The 20,607-nt window shown below is 55.4% G+C and overlaps 1 protein-coding gene across 5 annotated transcripts in view; it reads left to right on the plus strand.

The window, feature by feature from the left end:
* The window catches only part of DENND1A (DENN domain containing 1A), a 493,467-nt gene extending 474,401 nt beyond the window's left edge, over window positions 1-19,066 (plus strand). For 2 of the 5 annotated variants that reach the window (XM_060014178.1, XM_060014175.1), the window contains 2 exons: window positions 14,346-14,601; window positions 15,701-19,061. In XM_060014178.1, the coding sequence (XP_059870161.1) occupies window positions 14,346-14,601; window positions 15,701-16,891 (1,447 nt within the window). In that variant the 3' untranslated portion in view covers window positions 16,892-19,061. Of the gene's footprint in view, window positions 1-11,456; window positions 11,586-14,345; window positions 14,602-15,700 lie in introns of all 5 variants that reach the window. The other 3 variants (XM_060014177.1, XM_060014173.1, XM_060014176.1) reach the window with 3 other exon arrangements.
* The last annotated feature ends 1,541 nt before the right edge of the window (window positions 19,067-20,607 follow it).

The following is a 20,607-nucleotide window of genomic DNA, read 5'->3' on the forward strand; positions in this document are numbered from 1 at the left end:
GTCCTCCCGACTTCTTGCCCCAACTCTCACTTCCAAAGAAGGACATTAAGTAATTAACTTTGTGGACAGCAAAACGGAGATGATTAAGAATTAGACAGTCTCCACGGCCTCCTGCAGCAGCTCAGCATCTGGAGTTCGTCGAGGCCCAGTAGCGTCGCCAGCAGCTCTAAGACCACTCCATCCATTGAGGTCCGTTTTTTGCTTTCTAGCTCACGTCCATTCTTGCATCCATTCATTCAGCAAATATCTTCAAAAACCTACTAGGTGTGAGCTTCTTAGGACTTTTAAAGGAGGCCCCAAAGGGAATCCCAGTGCCGACTTCTTTTGACTTGCATTTTCCCAGAAAGAAATTTTTCCCATGTCAAATTTTCTCCCTCAGTGGAAGGTAGGTGTCCTAGCCCCTCAAAACCATGTGATAGCAATTGGAAGAACAATTTACAAAGACTTCTGGGGAAAACATTCCCTCTGTTTTTCTGTTAACATTAGCTAATTAATATTCAGTGACTACTTCTCCTCAAGAAGTATTAGCTACTTACATTATTATTCAGAACAGGGCTGATGGTATGCCCCGAGGATCCCCTGGGGTAAGAGTTGGGGTTAGGAGGAATCAGACAGCTCGGGCTGTGGGTCAGAAGCCAGGTGGCAGTGAGTACAGTGGAGCACCTCATGTGTTCTAGGTCCTCTTAGGCGTCCCTTCCACAGAACAGGAACGCTGGCTCAGAAAATGTATTGACCAGTGTTCCAGGGTCATCCGGTTAGAAGGCGGCATGGCCAGGCCTCCAAACGCTGCTCAGTTTCATTCTCTCCATTGCACTCTGCTGTCCACGGGGGTCCATTGTTCTCCTGGCTTTGCCCAGGGAGACAGCTTTGTGTCCCGAGATGACTTGCCCCGCACACCACCTTCCTCTCTGGGGAAGGTTCCCTGGGGTTGGGAACCAGAGCTGTTCAGTCCTCTTCCTGCCAAGGAGGCAGTGTTCCCTGGTGCCTGAGTGTTCCTATCTGGGGAAGGAAAGAGAAGTAACATTTACTGAACATCGCTTAAGATCATGAAGGGTAGGTGGTAGCTTTACCATTTAACAGATGGGGAAACTGAGGCTCAGAGAGAGACTTTCCATAACTTGCCCAAGGTCTCAGGACTGGAAAGTGGGGAGGGCCTGGCCCTTTCTTCTTCAGCATCCAGGCATTTTGTTAAGAACCTAATTATGACTATGAGCTACCCTGAGTGGTGAGGACGATGGCGGCTGCAGCGGGCACGGTGAGGTCACAGCTCCCCACCTGTTAAAGGTGGGCTTTGGTTATTTCAGCGGGAGCGTGCATGGCTGCCAGGCCCTAGCTTATCTTCCCTTTGGCTTACTAGATATAGGGCAATTTCCCTGTATTTCATCGAATGTGAGACTTTGAAAGAGCCGACAGCAAGCCCTAAAAGGCATTGCTGTGCTAAGTACTGCCCGCCCCTCAGGACCACACTCAGCGAGCAGACAGAGGCCAAAGGCGGGGGTGGGTGGGTGGGGGTGACCTACTGGTCCCCAGGTGCCTCTCTCTTTCACTCTTTCACTGCCATGAGAGTTGGGAGGGAGATAGTCACAAGCAGCCTCCACCTTCTTTAATCTTCGCAATAACCCAGAAGGGTAGGGCTGTCTTCCAAGTCCTGATGGTGACGGGGCTTGTACTCAGTGTGGATCTGAGATGTGCCCAGTCCCAGCCCGCTGCAGAGCCCGAGCTCTTGCAATGCACACCTTGTCCTCTAAAGGTGGCGCACAGAACACCCTCCAGTCACCCGCATCCTGACTGGCTGCAGGCTGGTTATTTGGAGTCCGTTGTACTAAGTGAGAAAGGTCCAGATTCAGCCACCAGGGGCCCGTAAGCCACTGCCCTGTCACCTCCCTGGCCAGAGGCATGCAAAAACATGCTCTTTTCCAGTAATTTTGTTTGTTTTTAAAAATAACCCAATAGCCTTATAGGCAGGCTGGAAGTTAGGGAGAAGAGACAAGTTCATTCATCCCACTAGTTCAGCTCAACAGTGTACTAGCGTTTCTGCAGACTCCTGTCCAGTCTTTTTTCTAGATATATTTTGCAGAGCTGCCAGCTTCCTTGCAATATCCCACAGTACAGACTTGCCTCATGTCCTTGTAAGCCCCATTGGTGGTGACCACAGAAGATCTCACTGTGTGTATGTGTGTGGTCTGCCTGACCGCGCTCCTCTTATGGGATTTGTAGATTGTTCCACGTTTTCACAACTGTGAAAAATGCCTAAGTGAATGTCCTTGTTCTCCAAGTTTTTTCTAGTTTTATGTTATTGTAAGAACAACTACCATTAACTGAGCACTTTACGTATGTTGTTTTGTTAAATCCTCACAAGAACTCTGGGGGCGAGGGTAGGTGTCATTAGCTCTATTTTATAGAAGTAGCTGCCACTCTGAGAGGTGGTCACCGCCCTCGGTCACACAACTAGTTAGTGGCAGAGCTGAGCTTCAAACGCCTCTAACGCCAAAGGCCAACCCTTAACGTCTTATAGGCAGATTTCTGCTCCCTGTTACTAAATAACTTTCTGAAAGAGTTGTACCACTTCACACTCCCATCAGAACTGTGGACTCCCTGGGAATCTGCGTCTGGGAGCCCCAGAGGAACGTGCGGCTGGCATTAGAAATCCTTCTGGCCAAGGAGAACATCTGCAGGTTGCGCTGCCTGGGCAGGCTGTGTGTTCACCAAACGGCCAGCCCACACTCCTCAGGAATTGGAGAATCTGCTCTGCATCTGAATTGCACCGCGTGACCCCAGCACCCAAAGCCCCAGAAGATTAAAATAAGATCAGAAGAAGCTGCCAGAAGCATTTAGTGGGAGCTCTGCCCAGAGACCAGGTCTCAGAACACTTTGCAATTGTACCTCTTCATGCTGGTTGCACACATGCGCTGGCAGGAGATGACATGCTGCTCCACCCCCACTTCCCCCAGCCCCAGCCTCCTCGGGACCTGCGCTCAGCACAGCCCCCTGGCTGAGGGTCACAGCCGGACCCCTCTCCCTCCTGCACAGACCCAGAGCTGCCCGAGGGTGGGGGCCTGGTGCGCAGGCCTGGCTGGGCGTCCGCAGATCTGGGCAGCACCCTGGCCCACCAGCTGCCAGTCTGAGACCGTGGGCAAGTCTCTTTGCCTTCCTTTTTTTTTTTTTTAACGCAATGCCTGTTAACATCTCGAAGAACACAATTTGGGAAACTACCCACGGGAGCCACACTAGCATCCCCAGCAGCAGTGAGTGCTGCGGCCTCACCGGTCTGACACTCCCCCCACACCTCCGCCACGAGCTGCACGCTCCCTCCTCGCAGGGTCGCCATGCCTGGGACTTCTGGCATAGCCGTGACCTGCCACGTTGTGCGTCACCCACGCGCACCCACACACGCTTGCCCACCCCGGTAGCCTATGAGCAGGGCAGGGTTGTGTGACCTTCAGCTTTGACTCTTCAACTCCCCGACCAGAGCCTGGCCCAGCTCTGCTCAGGGATATTTACTGAATGAGTGAACAAAGGAATCACTGAGAGCAGCTTACAGCCCAGCGTCCTGGAGACGGGGGAGGGTATCAGTTAACAACCGCAAGTACGTAAAGAGCACCTACTATGAGCCAGGTGTGATCGGATGTGAATCTGAAGCTACCAGCACGTGCCCAGCCTGGCCCTATGAGAGCCAGAAACTGTGATCAGCCCCGGGAGCAAATCTCCAAGATGCCAGCTGGGCCCTGAGCCCCAGGGGGTAGGGGCAGCTGTCTGGGCACTACCCCCTGGCAAGCCGCCAGGACACCAAGCAGAAGGGCACAGACCCAGTTAACAAGGTGAGAGGCGCCTGACCTGACTCGGGCCCCCTCCCCTCTCCAACGGTGGGGTTCGGGCCCCGGAGACAAAGCCAAGCCAGAGGCCAGGCGTGGAGCCTGAGCTCAGACTGGAAAAGCAGGAGCTGCCGCAGAGCCTCCGGGGATGTGCAGCAGCCCAGGAAAACACGGGACCTCCTCGTCTCCACCACTTCTGCCTGCTGCTTGGAAGGAGGGACTCTCCCAGGAGCTGTCACAGTAGGGCGAGTTAGTTCCAGCTGGAAAGCCAAGCCTTCAGGAAGCCCTCAGAAGAGGTGCCCCATCCTCAGGGTGTCACTGAGCTCTTCTCCTCCGAAAGGCTTCGCCACCCCAACAAGCACCCTCCCCATTCCAGATTTCACGTCACCATTTCCCAAGTGCCTGTTTCAGGCCTGGTACTTCGATATATGTCATCTTGGTGAACCTCCCCTGCTCCCCAAAAGTCTTCATAGTGAAGGCACTGTTAGCCCATTCAGCCACGGGGGAAACAAGGCTCTGACAGGTGCCGTGACCTGCCCTGGGTCCAGCACAGATACCAGGGTCTGCTGGGTCCCGCGTCCGTGTCCACTGCTTTCTCACCAGCCGCCCCCACTGACTGCTGCCACGGTCCCCAGAAAAGACTTTGGCTCTCAGCAGGCAGAGGCTGTCCTCGGGGTGAGGGGCAGTTGTTCCTCACAATCTACACAATTGCTCTTCCAGGTAGGGAAAGTGCCCCCAAGGTGTCCCCTTCCCCGTCTTCCCTCCAGCAAAGGGCATGAAGGGTGGGAAAGTGAAGCCAGGCCTCTGCGCCTACGTGAGTGTCCACCCAGCGCCTGGGAAAGGCTTCTCAGCCTGCTGGGCGTGGGTGTGGACAGGGGAAGTCGACACTAGTGATCTCTGTGGAAGGAAGGAAGATAGACAGACAGACAGACAGAGATGGGTTGATAAATAAATGGATAGATGAACGAAGGTTGCAAAGGCAAAGGGCACCACCAATCCAAGAGACGGAGATCAGGGCAGCTGAGCCCCCCATCACCCCCTGACCTCGCACGTGGCCTTCAGCCCTCACGCTGGGGGGAGGCCCTCCTCCAGCTGGTCCCTGCCAACCCTGCCTGCCTCTTCTCTTGACACCCCACCCCAGCCTCAAGCCCCTGTGCCCCCTCCTCCACAGAGACACCTCCAGGCCATTGCGCAGCCTCTACTGGACTCAGATTAAAAGCCCCATGTCACCTCCCAAATGGAGGCTTGTCCAGCAGCCCCTGAGCCAGGCATGCCCACCACTGCACTGTGGCAGAGCAAGTCCCTAGCAGGGTGGGCAGGACCTGGCCTCATACCCGCCCATCCCCTCTGGACCAGTCCATGTGACAGGAAGACGCCTTCTCATTGGTGATCACGGCTCATTACAGCAGTGAGCCTCTCATTACTGTTCTAAGTAGACATTCGCATACTGCTGAGTACAGAGATCCCATGTCCAACAGGTTCCCACATCTGTCATCAGGCCTTCCTCCCTGGGAACAGTCCCGGCCTGGCCCCAGGCCACACAGGGAATAGCTCCAGTGCAAGTTCCGGAGCGTCCCCCGTGGGCCCTGCACCAAGCTTGTTTCCCCCAGAGACCCCTCTGACTTGCTTCAGAGGCTTTTTCTCTGTTTTTAACCCATGCACGTGCTAAGGTGTGCTCTAGAGTGTCAGCCCTGTGTAGCGGTGCTGGAGGTGCGGCATGGCGGCGTGTCTAGGCGGGGGTGCTCGCAGATCATTCTGATGTGCTGTGACATGCCCAGCTGGGGACCGGTGACTTTGACTGGGAAGGTCTTTGAAAGCAGGGACCACCCTATTTGTCCTTGAACACCTAGGGGAGACTCTGCTCAGGGTGAAGCGGCCCAGTGTTTATTTGTTGGCAGGTGACTGTGGCATCTGGGTAGTAACTGAACAGGCACTGGGCACTGTGCAAAGCCCTTTACGAATATTTTCATTCAACTTTTGTGGTAAGACTAACTGGAGGGCTATAGAATCCCCATTTTGCAGCTAAGAAACTGAGGTTCAGGGAGGTACAATGACTTTGCTGAGGTCATCTGGCTGGCACGTGGGGATTGGTGGAAGGCTGGACAGACGGGCCTCGTCCAGGGGCCTGTCCCTGCCTGTCAGCCCCACAGGAGCCCTGTAACCAAGGGATGCCAGAGCGGCCGAGACATTTAAAAGTAAAGATCCTTTGTGCAGGAGCGAAATGATCCTTTTAAAAATGATCACCAGCTCCCCTCGTTACCTCTGGAGACCAAGTCCCTGCTGACTTTTTCCCCTTCTTTATCTCAAGTACATTTAAATGTCAATTAAATTTGAAATATCTACATTTGTCAGCATTTCATTTTGGGCCAGCATGACGTGCTGCTGATTTGTCCACGCGATGTGACACATGAAAAAAACTCTCGAGATGCAGATCTTCCTCATTAAAAAATAAGCCTGTGCGATCCCGGCACGGCAGAGAGCCACAGAGCACGTCCCCGCTTCCTGACGCCGTGTCTCTGACATGGTATTTAAAAAGGAACAGCCGCGCCTGTCACCACTGTCACACGCGCACGCTAGCCGGCGACACGTTAAACCAAACATTAGAAAGGGTTCGGGGAGTCATCTGCATGGGAACTCCGTGCCGAGATGAGGTGGGCAGAGGCGGGAGCAGCCGTGGGAGGTGATGGGATCTGAACGTGATGGACAGCGGGCCTTTCTTTCTCGCCGAGACTCCGGCAGTCCTTGCTGGGTAGCCAAGTTCGCCACGACCTGCCTTTTCACAGACAGCTCTTTGTGTATAATAAAATCCAGGCAAGTGGTGGGTGGCAGACTGCAGGGTAGTAGCTGAATTGGGTTAATGAGGGAACAGGTACGCGCTTTTTTTTTTCATATTCTGCCTTAAGTAATAAAAAATTTAAACCTGGACATGTTCGACGGTTCGTCCTTTATCTCTGACAAATATCTGACTGTATGTTTCATGGGAGAACATGAGCAGCTGAATTTAAATAAGTTTATTTTGAAATCTCACCTTTTATCAAAAGCGGAAGGGGAAACACCCTATTTCACCGTTTCGGGTCCACAGAACTGAAGAGGCAGGATCGCAGAGTGGTTCAGAGTTAGGCATATCTGGATTCCATGCTCTACCCTTAACTTCTGTGTGACACTGGGCAAGTGACTCCCCCTCTCTGAGCCTTGGCTGCTTTATCTGAAAAACGAGGATGTGATGAGTAATTAATCAGAAACTGTACGGACAGCATTTAGCCCAACACTAGGAAATACTGCTGGTGTCATCATCCTTATCCGTGTGGTCCAAAGCCTGGACCTGAAGAAACTCTGATCAAACCACATGGCAGAGTTCTCATCTGGGTGTTCCATCACTCTTGAGAGACAGATGGTGTATCCAGGAGACACCCTGGACCTCTTCTTGAAGTCAAGACTGCCCGACCAGCCTGGCCTGGCCAGAAGAGCTGTCTGGAGAGGAAAACGGTGAGCTGTAAAGTGAGGCTCCCTGTCTCCCCCCACCTCACCCCCAAGCGCCCTCCGTGATCTCGCGTGTGGGAGGCACTGGATTTTGAAAGTGATGGGAGGTGCAGCAGCCTGAGCTGATGAAGCCAAGGTCCAGTCCAGCACAAAGGCTCTTTGCTCTTGTGTGAATCCAGACATTCCTGGCGTTCAGCTAACGTGCCAAGCTGTGCTCTCTGCTTACTTGTCAAAGCCAGAGGAGGGGGCTGTGCTTGGATGGGTGTTGGAAAGGCATTCAAGATGGATTTGAGGGCCACCCAAAGCCTCATTCAGTTTGACCCAAGCAGAGGTGTGGGTCCCCCTCATACACATCTACGGCCAGCCCGGAGGAGAGGAAAGAGAGGGCCCTGGACTCATCACTTCCTGGCTGGGTGGCTTGGTCACACCTCTCCTCTTCACACCTCTCCTCTTCACCATGAAGTGCTCAGCTAGGACTGGGCCTGCTCACTACAAGCACGCGGGAGGTGCCTCTCGGTTGGGTGCGTGGATGAACAGACGGACGGGTGGATGGACGGACTAATGACAGCCTCATCCTCTGTAAAATCTGTACAGCGACGCCTTTCTGCTTCCTGCTGGGGGGAGTGGTAGAAATAACCTGTGTGAAGCCCGTGGCACAGTGCCTACTTGTGGATATTATTTTAAGCATTTTTCTGAGACTCCCACCTGCCCCAATATACCTAACACGCTCACCCCCAGACGTGGTCCCGTTCTACAGGTCTATATTCTTTTTCATGTTCTTTTCCATTATGGTTCATTACAAGATATTAAATATAGTTCCCTGTGCTCTACAGTAGGACCTTGTTGTTTATCTGTTTTATATGTAGTAGTTTGTATCTGCTGATCCCAAACTCCTGATTTATACCCCCCTTTCCCCTTTGGTAACCATAAGTTTTTCTATGTCTGTGAGTCTGTTTCTGTTTTGTAAATAAGTTCATTTGTGTCATATTTTAGGTTCCACATATAAGTGATATCATGTGATATTTGTTTTTCTCTGTCTGATTTACTTCACTTAGTACGATAATCTCTAGGTCCATCCATGTTGCTGCAAATGGCATCATTTCATTCCTTTGTATGGCTGAGTAATATTCCATTGTATATATGTATCACATCTTCTTTATCCATTCATTTATCGATGGACATTTAGGTTGCTTCCATGTCCTGGGCTATTGTGAATAGTGCTGCTATGTACATTGGGGTGCATGTGTCCTTTCACATTAGAGTTTTCTCTGGATATATACCCAGGAGTGGGATTGCAGGATCACATGACAACTCTAGTTTTTTTGTGTTTTTTTTTGACAACTCTAGTTTTTTAAGGAACCTCCATAACATTCTCCATAATGGCTGCACCAATTTACATTCCCACCAACAGTGTAGGAGGGTTCCCTTTTCTCCACACCAGAGAGGGGACCCTCTTATACTGCAGCCACGAGCTGAGGAAAGGGGCATGTGCCTGGCGGGGATCCAGAAGAGGGGTGAAGCTGGTGTGTGCGGGGCCTAGTCTCTCCAGTACGCTGGCTTCCAGTCATTCCCTTAGCAAACTTTCCTCTGCACTAGCACTGTGCCGTGGGTGGGGAGAGAAAGAAGAACGTGCCAGGGCCCCTGCCCTCGAGGACCTCCACTCAGAAATAGAATTGCAAGAGGTTCAACTATATTAACGAAGCGCTAAGCCACGCAGCCCAAGGAGAAGCCAGCTCTATCTAGGGAGAAAACTCTGCTGGGACCTCCAGGAAAGCTTTGTAGGAGTGCGGTTTGAGCTGGGTCTTGCAGGCCAGGGGCAATCAGTGCACCAGGCAAAGGCAAGGGCAGGTGGCAGGAGGTGGCAGGGAAGGAACACAGAGGTGGGCGGGGCCAGGCGCAACGCTCGGTGTCTGCCCTGCTTGGAGCTTGGACTTGGCGGCCCTCGCCCCGCCCACCCAGTGTGTTCCACGAGCTGCCCAGAATGCAGCCTGAGGCAGGGTGCCTGCCCCCCTGCTCGGGAGAACAGCCCAGTGCTGGCGAGTGAGAGCGGGTCCCCCAAACTCTTAAACAGACGTGTAAGTCGTTCCAGACACACCTGAACATTAGTACCGCTGACATTTTACCCACCGCATCAAGCCACAGTTCAGAGCAGCAGACTTGCAGGTGTGAAGCGGGAGAGTGATGAGGTCAGGGCTGTGATTCAGAACAGGATTCCAGTGGCCCTCCTGCTGGGCCTTGTTTTATGTCCCGGTGGACGAGGCAGGAACCGGGCAGCCTAGCCCCTGTGCTGGCCAGGGCACGTTTCTGCAGGTCAGGTCCTCCCACCCTCTCTCCTGAGTTCAGAGGAGAATGAGCCTCCTAGGCCATGCTCCCACCAGTCCAGGACAGGCTGAGATACGCCTTGTCCCTGACACCCAGCAAGGCAGCCTGGGAGAGGAGAGGAACGCTGTGACCTCCCTGTGCAGCCCCCGGGCAAGTGGCTTCCCCTCTCTGAGCCTCAGCCTCCCCTTCAGTAAGAGGACAAAAGTCTTTGCCTGGCTAACTTCCAGGGACAATGCGAGGAAATGAAGGGTTCAGGTGTGACAGTGCTGGGGAACTCAGTCCTGGGCGCCAGCTTTGGTTCCACTTTTAGAAGGGCAGCATATATTTGGGGAACAACTGGCTTATGACTGGTGATGGTGGACCATAGCAGCAGCCGGTCACAATCCACTCTCCCAATCCCCACAGGGAGAGCTGCTGTCCCTCACTTACTCTCCAGCCCTGGTTCCCATGCACTTTTTTGGACATGTTTCCTCTTCCTGAAATGAAACCGGAAAGGAATTGCATCATATAAGGCAAAGAAAGGAGACTGCTCTGGCTGGGGGTGGAGGGGAGAGGAGATAGCCACCCATCAGGTACCCCTGTGTCTCCTACCCCACCCACCTCCCCAAAGTTCACCATTGCCCCTGGGATCCTCGGTGTGCGTCCAGCCCGCTGTACAGGGCAGAGGCGTGGGCTGCCTGCTCCCCAGCCGCGTGCCGGAGCAGCAGCCATGGGGCCGGGATTTGAACCAGGGGCTGCGGGGTCCAGCTCCCCTCTCCCAAGCACACACCTCTCGCGGGCCCTGGTCAGTGTATAATTCATAAAAGCTGGCGTGGAGTTTCTCTGGGCTGTGTATGTGTTTGTGTTTATAGAGGTAGAGCTCACAGGTGGCTGACAAGGGAGATGTATTTTTTATAACAATGAATATTTAATTTCCACATCACAGATGAAAAAGACTCTCTGAAGAGGCATCTGAGGGAGACTCCAGAGAGCGGCCGCTAATCAGAAAAGGGCCTTCTCGCGAGTGCCCTTCCACATGGCTCACTTTCTTCTTGAGCTTTTTTATTTTTTATTTTTTCCTGATTATTGAAGTAGATATGCACATTGGAGAAAACGGAGAAGACACAAAAATAAAATTTGGCAGAGGGGAAAAAATCCATAATCCACTAGCTTTTTAAATTTATTTATTTATTTATTTTGGGGGGCTGCTTTGGGTCTTCGTTGCTGCGAGTGGGCTTTCCCTAGTTGCGGCGAGCGGGGGCTACTCTTCGTTGTGGTGCGTGGGCTTCTCACTGCAGTGGCTTCTCCAATGCAGGGGACATGGGTCCCCTAGCTTTTGTTGACATTTAGACACATACCTTTCCAGTCTTTTTTCTGTGCATTTTGCCATAAGCAGATGAGAGAGAATGCAGTATAACTGCAATTCTGCATCCTGGCTTGTAGATTTTTCTTTATAAACATTATAGTTAATGGGAGGATACTCTTCAGCCAACCATACCATAATTCACCTCACCAGATTCCCACTGCGGAAGTTCAGGTGGTCTCATGTTTTATAAACATAGCAGCAATGAACATCTTTGTGCATAATTTGTTGCTACATTGGGGTTATCTAAATGGAAGTGGAATCACAAGGTCATAGATGCATTTAAGGCTCTTGACACAGGTGGCAAACCCAGTTTCTTTTCTGTTCGGGACCAGCTTCCTCACTGTGGGGCCCGTCAGGCCTTCTCCAGGCAGCCTTCTCCCCGGCCGGCAGAGGGAGGCCAGGGTCAGGTGCGGAGCCTCAGGCCTCCTTCCCACCCCGCCACGTGGAGTCCCGAGGTGCCTCCTAACTGTTTTCTCTCTTGTCTTCCTCCGCCCCAGCCTCGTAAAGCCCTTGCGACACTATGCTGTCTTCCTCTCCGAAGACTCCTCTGACGATGAATGCCAGCGGGAAGAGGGCCCGAGCTCTGGCTTCACCGAAAGCTTTTTCTTCTCCGCTCCCTTTGAATGGTCTCTCCTTCCTTCTTCCATTTCCCTGAGCTCGGCTTGGTGACTCTCCGGGGCCACTTGGAGGGCTGGGGGTGGCCAGCTTGCGCTTGTGTGTGGGGAGGGGGTCTGGGGCTGCTGCCTTCCGGTGCCAGCTTGCAGGACGGACGCCCCCTCTGTGTGCCTCCTCTCAGGGCGTCATTCTGCCAGCCCCATGGGGGCTGTGACCATGGGGTGAGGTGACAAGAGTGACTGGGCTCTAGAGGTGTGAGACAGGAGCATGGGTCTCATTCCTTTGGGGAAAATGCACTTGGCTGTTAACGGAATTGGTGGCTGCGGTTTCAGCTACAGTTGGCCTGGTTGTTGCTGCCCGAGTCTTCCTTTATCTCAGCACATCTTGGAAAGCCATGGAGATGGAGCGTCAGATTTTAAGTTTTCAAACAACGTTACCGATGAGGAATGTATGTATTAATGCTGGCATGTCCAAAGGTTTTACTGACCTGCCTGACTTCAAGATAATTTTTATCATTATTATTTATAGCCTAAGCCTTCTTCTAATTACAAATTGCAATAAAGAAAGAAAGAAAAAGAAGGTTCACCACGATCCAGCCGCCCCTGGAATTGGGCTTTGGTGGCCGCCCTTTCTTTGCAATTCCTGCCTCTCCACGCACAGGCTTTTCAGGGCTGGGACTGAGCAAAGGGACAGCTTTGGTTCTGTGTGTATTTGTTTGCATGGTGTTTTTAATGGAAGCCTCTAGGGGAAGGGAACTGCCCACTGCTGAACACACACAGCAACCCTTCGGGGAGTAAACCGTTTCAGCCAGATTATAGAAGAAGGACTCTTCCCCCACCTTCCCCCTCCCAGCCCCCTTCACCATCTCCCTGCTCCCAGTCTCTCCCCCGAGGCTGGGCCTGTGAGTTCCTCGGGGCACCTGATAAACCCAACAACTCTGCTCCTGCCACTGCCCGCCCCCCAGGGGAGGAGGGTCCTGGCCCTTTCTGCCACCAGCTCACCTGTGACCACGGGCAAGTCAGTCCCCTCCTGATGTCCTCACCTAGAGCAGTGGCCTAAGCCAGTGTTGCCCAAGCTTGGAATGCCACCTGGTCTGTACAGTGAATCTTATTCTTTAAAACTAGAAGAGAAGCCTTGTCCTAAGCAATAATATTCATGGTATCATAGGCTTAATATATGTTATTTCTATTATTAATTAAAGTAAAGATAGCATCATTGGAATAAGAAAAGTTCATCCATGTATCAACTTAAAATCACCTTGCAGGTAAAGGCACCCACACAGGTAATGTCCAAGGACTCTCCCACCACGGAGTCCAGCAGGTCACGTTCTTTTTAAATTAATTGATGCCTTAATTATTTAAAGTAATGCTCACTTCCTGAGCCACGATCTATGAAAAGCATAGGCTTTTGTGTGTGTTTAAAAGGGAAGTGGCCATCTCAACTCAAAGCAAAATGGGTTCCTTCTGAAGAACTCTACTTCCTTAACTACGAAGCACACTGGCTTTTCTTTATCTCCTTCACTGTGTTCAAACTTGGTTAAAGGAGCTTGGTCAGATGGCTTAGTCAGAACAAGTGAGAGACTTCAGAAGTCTCTCATACTTGGCTTCCATTTCCATCTCTTGCCAGGTGCTGTGTGACATACGTTCCATTACTTAGCCTCTCTGAGCTTCAGTTTCCTCATCTATAAAGTGGGGGGTGTGAGTCCTACTTCGTGGGCTGCCTGTGTGGCTTCAGGGAGTTAGTACAGTCTGATGCAGTCCTTGCCAAGAGTCAGGGCTGTTAGTTGAGCCCCTTCCCTCTGCCAACTGTCCCCTGCCCAGGTTCGTGCAAGTGGGCCTCCAGGACCAGCAGGTGGCACCCTTCCCCCACTTTACCAGAGCCGTGGGCAATTTCTGCCTGACCCAGGAGCCAGAGCCTCATGGTTGGAGGAGGTGGGATGCTGCTCTGGCCCGGGCTCCACTAGAGGTCTGGGCAGCGTTCTCCAGGTACCCCGGGGCTCAGGCTTGTGAGAAGTGATAGCAAGAGGCACCCTGTGTCACCTGCACCTGGTTGACTGCAAGGTTTTGGTGCATGAATGCTGCTAACAGCCTCAGCATGCCTGCTGGGCACCAGGCACTGTATTTGCTCATGTAGTCTCCACCACCAGCTGCAGGGGAGTGCAGTCTGGAATGGGGGAGCGTATGAGGCTCAGAGAGGTGGTGACTTGCCCAAGGTCCCACAGGAAGAGATGGCACCAGGGCTGGAACTGAGGTCTGCACAGGCTGAGGCCCAGATGGTTCCCCACTGAGGATCCTGGGGTGCACTGGGCAGCTCCCTGGGGAGAGTTCTCCCAGCTCAGTTCCCACGAGCTGTTCCCAGGACCTGCTGCAGGGGTGGGAGTGCAGACTGTGGGCTCAGGATTGAGTCTTCCTGCCTGTTCCCTCTCCAGACATGTCCTATTCCTCACGCCTTGTGTGAATGGCGTGTGAGCCCACTAGCCAGTTCTACGGTGGGTCCTGTGGTTTGGAGGAAACTAAGTGGGCCCCCCAGTGCAAGCTAGAGCCAGAGCAACTTGCCCAAGGTCCCTGAGCGAACAGAAGCCATGTTCAGCCCAGGTCTGTCAGAGTGCCGCTGCCCAGACGCCTACACTCTCAGGGACCCAGGACAGCTCTCCTCTCCCAAGGCTCCCGGGTGTGCTCCCCGAGGCCTGGAAGTTCTCGGGGGTGAGGGCTGCTTGCTCCTCCCAGGGAGGCTCTGAGTAGGAGAATCCAGCCTGCTCTGCCTCCTCCCAGGCCGCAGCCGTATCGGACACTCAAGGAGTCAGACAGCGCCGGAGACGAGGCGGAGAGCCCTGAGCAGCGAGCGCGGGAGCCTGTGGGCCCCACCCCAGCTCCGCCCGACCGGGCTGCCAGCATCGACCTCCTGGAGGACGTCTTCAGCAGCCTCGACATGGAGGTCCCACTGCAGCCGCTGGGCCAGGCCAAAAGCTTGGAGGACCTTCGGCCCCCCAAAGACCTGAGGGAGCAGCCGGGGACCTTTGACTATCAGGTATGCTGGGGAGGGGCGGGGGGCGCTGGCGGGGGGTACTTTCTGCACATGAGGTAGATTTCCCCATGTGACAGTAAAAGACACCAAGGGAGAAACAGTGACTTTTCTGAGGTCCTCAGCCAACACTCAGAGTCACTCTGACTGCAAATCCTGCCAGGCGGGCCAATGGCCACACCCCCCCGCACCCCCTCCGCCCCGCTCACAGGGATCACTGGGGAAGATGCTGGAGCCTGATGGAAATCTGCCCCCCACTTCTGCTTATGCAGCAGAGGTGGGCAGGGCTATGACCCCTGGTGGAACTGGGATTAATGATCCCAACCCCACCAAGGCTCCTTGGAGAGCCTATGAATCAAAGTTCCTGGGCTCTGGATAGTAGCATGTGACCCCTGACCTTCCTTGTGACTTTCAGTCAGGCACACCTCCTCTCTGTGCCTCGGTTTCCTCACTTGTGACGGGGGGCTGCTGACTCTGCAGTCCTTGGGTCACAGTGTGGAATTCACAAAGCTCCCACGTATCTGATGATTCATGCTTGCCCCTCTGCAGGGAATTGCTATTCCCAGGCTGCCCACGAGGGAGCTCAGGCCAGGAGAAGGGATGTGACGCCCAGGTCGTGGGCCCTGTAGGTGGCAGAGCTGGGACTTGAGCCCAGCGCTCCTATTTCCTTCCCAGCCAGTGTGCCTTCACCCAGGCCCCGAGCCTCACTTGCCCTCTTGGGCTAATGGGTGGTTGAAAGTGCCTGCACGCTTTGAAAAGTAAAATGGGCCACCCCAGTAGAGGGTCAGTAGGTGGAGTCCTTTTCCTAAAACTACTTGGCAGCACTGGTTTGAAAAGACAGAGCCTTCTCTGGAGGCCCTTTGTGCCACCCAGTGAGAGAATCCCGGCCTCTAGTGCAGACAGACCTGGGCTTGCTTTCTGCCGCCGACCTGGGCCGAGCCCCCAACTGCTCTGGGTCCCAGGGACTAGTCAGCCACATTCCCGGGACCACAGTCCCAGTGTCCACCTGGCACACAGGAGGGTGGGTGGGGGGAGGGGCACATGCTGCCTGCCAGTCTGTCTCAGGTCAGCCTGTGGTCATTGCCTCCCTCATTCCCTCTAACAGAGGCTGGACCTGGGCAGGAGTGAAAGGAGCCGTGGGATGCCGGGAGCCTTGAAGCTCGCCCACCCACACAACAAGCTCTGGAGCCTGGGCCAGGACGACATGGCCGTCCCCAGCAAGCCTCCTGCCACCTCCCCCGAGAAGCCCTCGGCCCTGCTTGGGAAATCCCCGGCCCTGCCCAGCAGGCCCCAGAACCGGGACGGCATCCTGAACCCCACCGACAAGGAGGAGGTGCCCACCCCCACTCTGGGCAGCATCACCATCCCCCGGCCCCAGGGCAGGAAGACCCCGGAGCTGGGCATCGTGCCCCCGCCCCCCACTGCCCGCCCGGCCAAGCTCCAGGCTGCCGGCACTGCCCTCGGCGACTTCTCCTCAGAGCGGCTGCAGGCGGAGCGGGAAAGGCGGGCTGCCCTGGGCTCAGCCGCGATCCCCGGGCTCCACCCCAGCGCTGCCCCCCAAGACCCCACCGAACTGCTCCAGCCACTCAGCCTGGCCCCGGAGGCTGCGGGCACAGGCAGTGATGCCCTGCTGGCCCTCCTGGACCCACTTAGCACAGCCTGGTCAGGCAGTACCCTTCCACCAGGTCCTACAGCCCCAAATGTAGCCACCCCATTTACTCCCCAGTTTAGCTTCCCCCCCATGGGGACCCCCACCCCATTTCCACAGCCATCACTCAACCCCTTTGTCCCATCTGTGCCAGCGACACTGCCTGCCATGCCCCTGGTCTCCACACCAGCTGGGCCTTTTGGGGCCCCTCCTGCTTCCCTGGGGCCTGCTTTTGCCCCCAGCCTCCTGCTGTCCAGTTCTGGCTTCTGTGCCCCACAGAGGTCTCAGCCCAACCTTTCTGCCCTCTCCATGCCCAACCTCTTTGGCCAGATGCCCATGGGTGCCCACTCCCTGCAGCCCCTGGGTCCCCCAGCAGTCACCCCTTCAAGGATCCGAACATTGCCCTTGGCCCGCTCAAGTGCCAGGGCCGCCGAGGCCAAGCAAGGGCTGGCGCTAAGGCCTGGAGACACCCCACTCCTTCCTCCCAGAGCCCCCCAGGGCCTGGAGCCAGCACTGCAGCCATCTGCTCCACGAGAGGCCAGAGACCCCTTTGAGGATTTGTTACGGAAAACCAAGCAAGATGTGAGCCCGGCCCCAGCCCCCGGCTCAGTGGAGCAGCTCAGGAAGCAGTGGGAGACCTTCGAGTGAGCGGGCGCTGAGTGCTGGGGGCGAGCTGAGGCCCGGCTGCCCACTGCGGCAGCTCTGCGGCTGGCTGGCCCTGCTTCCCCTGCTGCTATTTCTGTCCAGGTTCTACTGGTGGGAAGGGTTGGGAGCCCTCTCTGCTGCCCCTCCTCCTCTCCACACTGCCCATCTCTGGAGAACGGCACCAGTTCCAGCCTGGGAATCAACCCAGTTCCTGGGCACTTGTCCCGCCCTGCCACCACCCCTCCCCTGCACCCCTGATTGGGTTTTGCACTAGAGAGGTCATCTGGGCCGATGATTGCCCCAGACCCCATCCTACCCAGCTTCCTTCTGGAAACTGCCCACCAGGAGCCCCACGCCGCCTCAGGATGTGTCCTCCTGAGCCCTGTTCTCCTGCCCCAACTGCAGCCCAGCCCTGCACACCCCACCTTGATGGGCGCAGGCATTGGCAGTGCCCTCGGCATGAGCTCGTGCACGAGACGCACATGGTTTGGAGTTTGCAGTAAGGAACCCCCCTCCCCGGCTGGAGGAGCTACTGGCAAGGCATTTCCAAATCCTCTCTAGCAATATGCACACTCGTTCTTTCCTGAGTCTTCACCCCAACCCCCAAACTTCGTTTTTCTGGCTTGGTAGGGACTTGGGGGCTGAGGCATCCTTGCAATCCCTCCCGGTAGCCAAAGCAAGCCCCAGGCAGCCCTGCGTGGGGCCCGAGAGCACCAGCAACTCTGATCTGTAGACGACAAAACGGCAACAGGTAAATCTGAGAGCACCAGGAGGGGTCAGGCTGCCGCCCCGCACTCTCCCTCTGGTCCCCACAGGTTCTCCTGGTCTTGAGTTACTGTCAAGTGGGACTCGGCCTCTTGCTGAGTGGGTCTAAGGGGGCAGAGTTGAGGAGCAGACACCCACATTCCCACTGGAAGACCAGGCTTAGCACCACAGAGGTGCAGGAGTCCCAGCTGCCTGGCAGCTTGGGGCAGGAGGGCACCGAGCCCCTCTCCAGGCCCCTGGGGAGTGGGCGGGCCTGGCCACTCACACTTCTTGCAGCCTGGGGGCAGGAGAAGGGCTTGGAGCCGCCCCTCCCTATTTCCCGGAGGCCAGCATCCCCAAAGCTAAGTTGAAACGTTTTGTTATTGTTTCTTTTATCTTTCTTTTCCTTTTTACTTTATTGATTTGATGAATCTTGAAATTGACTAGTTTCAATAAACCAAGTTAAAATGTGGCCCAACCATTTAAGAAAACAACCATCTGAGACATGCAGGAAATTGGGAGCATTTGGACCTCATTTCTCATTTCCTATTTGTGAACGGTCAGACATACAGTCTCAGGGGTGTCTGGCGGGGCAGGGGAGTTCCTGGAGACCTCGTAACCCCGGGGAGCCTGGTCAGCATCCGAGGGGCTAGGAGACCACCCCCTCAGGTTTGCTCTGATGCGGGGTGTGAAGAGCTGCTGGCCCAGCACGCAGCTCCTTCCTCTGTCAGTCAGAGCCCCTCGGGCAAGTCTTCTGTCTAAATCTCGGCAGTGTCCTCTGGCTGCTGGAAGCGGGGGAGCCGTGTCACGTCTGGGCCATGTGGGCACCTCTAGGACACTCAGGTGTTTCAGTAGAGATTCCAGATCCACCCACCCTGGGCAGACCCCTGAGCCCCATCAGGTATAGGGTAGCCCACCCAGTGGGCAGAGTCTAAGGCAAGAGGTACCAGGTGGCCCCAGGGAAGCGGAGCCCACCCCCTGGTCTCCCTGGCTTGCTGGGGCCTGGTGGCAAGCGCTCCACATTCACACGAGCACTGCTGTCTCTCCACTTGCTGGACTGAATGTGAAAATCCAAGGATGAATTGTGTGTGTGCGTTCAATAAAATCTTCTTGGGAGAAGGCTGGTATCCCTGTGTCCTGAGGAAGCTCTGCGGGGAGGCGAGGCCTCAGGCATCTTCAGCATCCCTGTTTGCAGAGGTAGAGGCCGGGCTTGGAGCAGTCAGGGAAGGCTTTGACACCTGGCCCAGTCCTAAGCCTGTTACCATTCGGGCCTCTGAGCCCAGCTTAGCCCCTTCTTCTTACAAGCAGGACCCAGGGGCTGGACTGGTCACAGGTGTGCACAGGCCTGCCGGGTCCACAGAGCAGGGCTGCAGGTCACCAATCATGTTGAAGGCACCCAGGCTCCAGGGAAGAAGTTCAAGGGGACACCTGGAGCTTTACTCCCACAGACCTCTCAGTAGCAAGGGCAGAGCCTGGAGTCTGCACCTCTATTGGCTGTGCTGGGGAGGGACACCTGGACCAAGCACCCAGAGAGGGTGTTAGACACACCCCGTTCCCCCATCTGCCCTTCACTCGGCTCCCTGGGCTGTGTCCCCCTCCCTGGGCTGCGCTTGAAAATGACAGGTACCCAGAACACTTAGAAGCAAGAGAAGGACAAAAAAGAACAGCCCAGCTTATATATATTGGGGTTCCACCCAGAATGTCTTGTCTTAGGAGTCTGCAAGAACACAGGTTTGCCAAATCTCTGACTTAATAAACCAACCAAGGCACCAGCTGGGGCTAAGTTGTTGCTACCAGATGTTTTCTCCCCCACTTTTCCAAGAGTCAGGGAGAAAGTTGGGGGAAAAGGTGGTCCCACCTCCTACAGGATAAGGACCAAGCAAGCCCCGTAACCTAGGGTTCAGGGCCCTTCCCATCCCAGTCTTAGCCCGCTCACCCCTTCCCTTGCCTCCATCACCACATGCCTCCACCTCACATTTGACTCCTGTGCCTCTGGAAGCTGGCTGAGGCCCCTAGGGGAGATGGGTAAAGTCCACCTCCAGTCGGGAAGTGGAAAGGGGTCTCCTGGCCTTGGCACAGGGGGCGCTGGCCTGGGAAATGGGAAGGACCAAAGGGCACATCTCCAGGTCAGGGACCAAGGGACTCTGAAGCTCAGAGGCCAGGCCCTCAGGCAAGTGCCCCTCAGAGATCAGAGATCCAAGTGAGATGGCATCACCACGGAAGGGACTGGAAGCAAAGCGGCCAGTTCTTCCCTTCATCTGTGTCTGTCCGCAGGACCAGCCCCGACCCAGAGACAGTGCCAGCATTTGCCAAGCACCTGCCTCAGCAAACAACCCTGAGGGCTTCCTGCGAGGCCCTCCTCGAGCCCTCCCAGCGGCCATTAGAGAGGTGACTGGTCTGCAGGTGAAAGAGCGGACTCGCCAGGCAGCCTGGAGAGGAGAGCGCTGATGCCGGAGGGGCTGGAGAACCACAAGGTGGGCAGGGAGGGTTGCTCCTCTGTCATCATCGCCCTCTGGCCCCCTTGCTACCCCTCAGGGAGGCCCCTTCCCCGCTCTCACCCTCTCCCTTCCCGACACCTTGGGATGGCCCGGGCAGCCCTCACAGCGGACTGGACTTTAACGAATTCCAGAGCTCCTTCCCCACTGTTGCCCTGCCCATCCTCACAGCAGCCCCGTGAGGTAGGCAAGGGCTGCTTTCCTCATTCTATAAGTGACAGGCCTGCAGGAGGAAGGCTGCAGTGGCCAGACACCCTCCCCCGCCCCCCCGCTCCTGCAGGTCTGCCCCTCAGTCCTGCATCCCAGCGGGTGCCTGGCTGCCGCAGAGGGCAGAGACAGACCTGCCTCAGGGAGCACTTGTCTGGGGAGCCAGGAGCTCACACATTAACCTCTGGCTCATGCCCCCCACCCCACTGATTTCCAGCTGCCTCCAGGGCCGGGGCAGCCTCCGGAGGTGGGAGAAGTTGCCGGAGCTGGGGC

Source organism: Delphinus delphis, chromosome 6 (assembly GCF_949987515.2).
Source record: "Delphinus delphis chromosome 6, mDelDel1.2, whole genome shotgun sequence".
Lineage (NCBI taxonomy): Eukaryota > Metazoa > Chordata > Mammalia > Artiodactyla > Delphinidae > Delphinus > Delphinus delphis.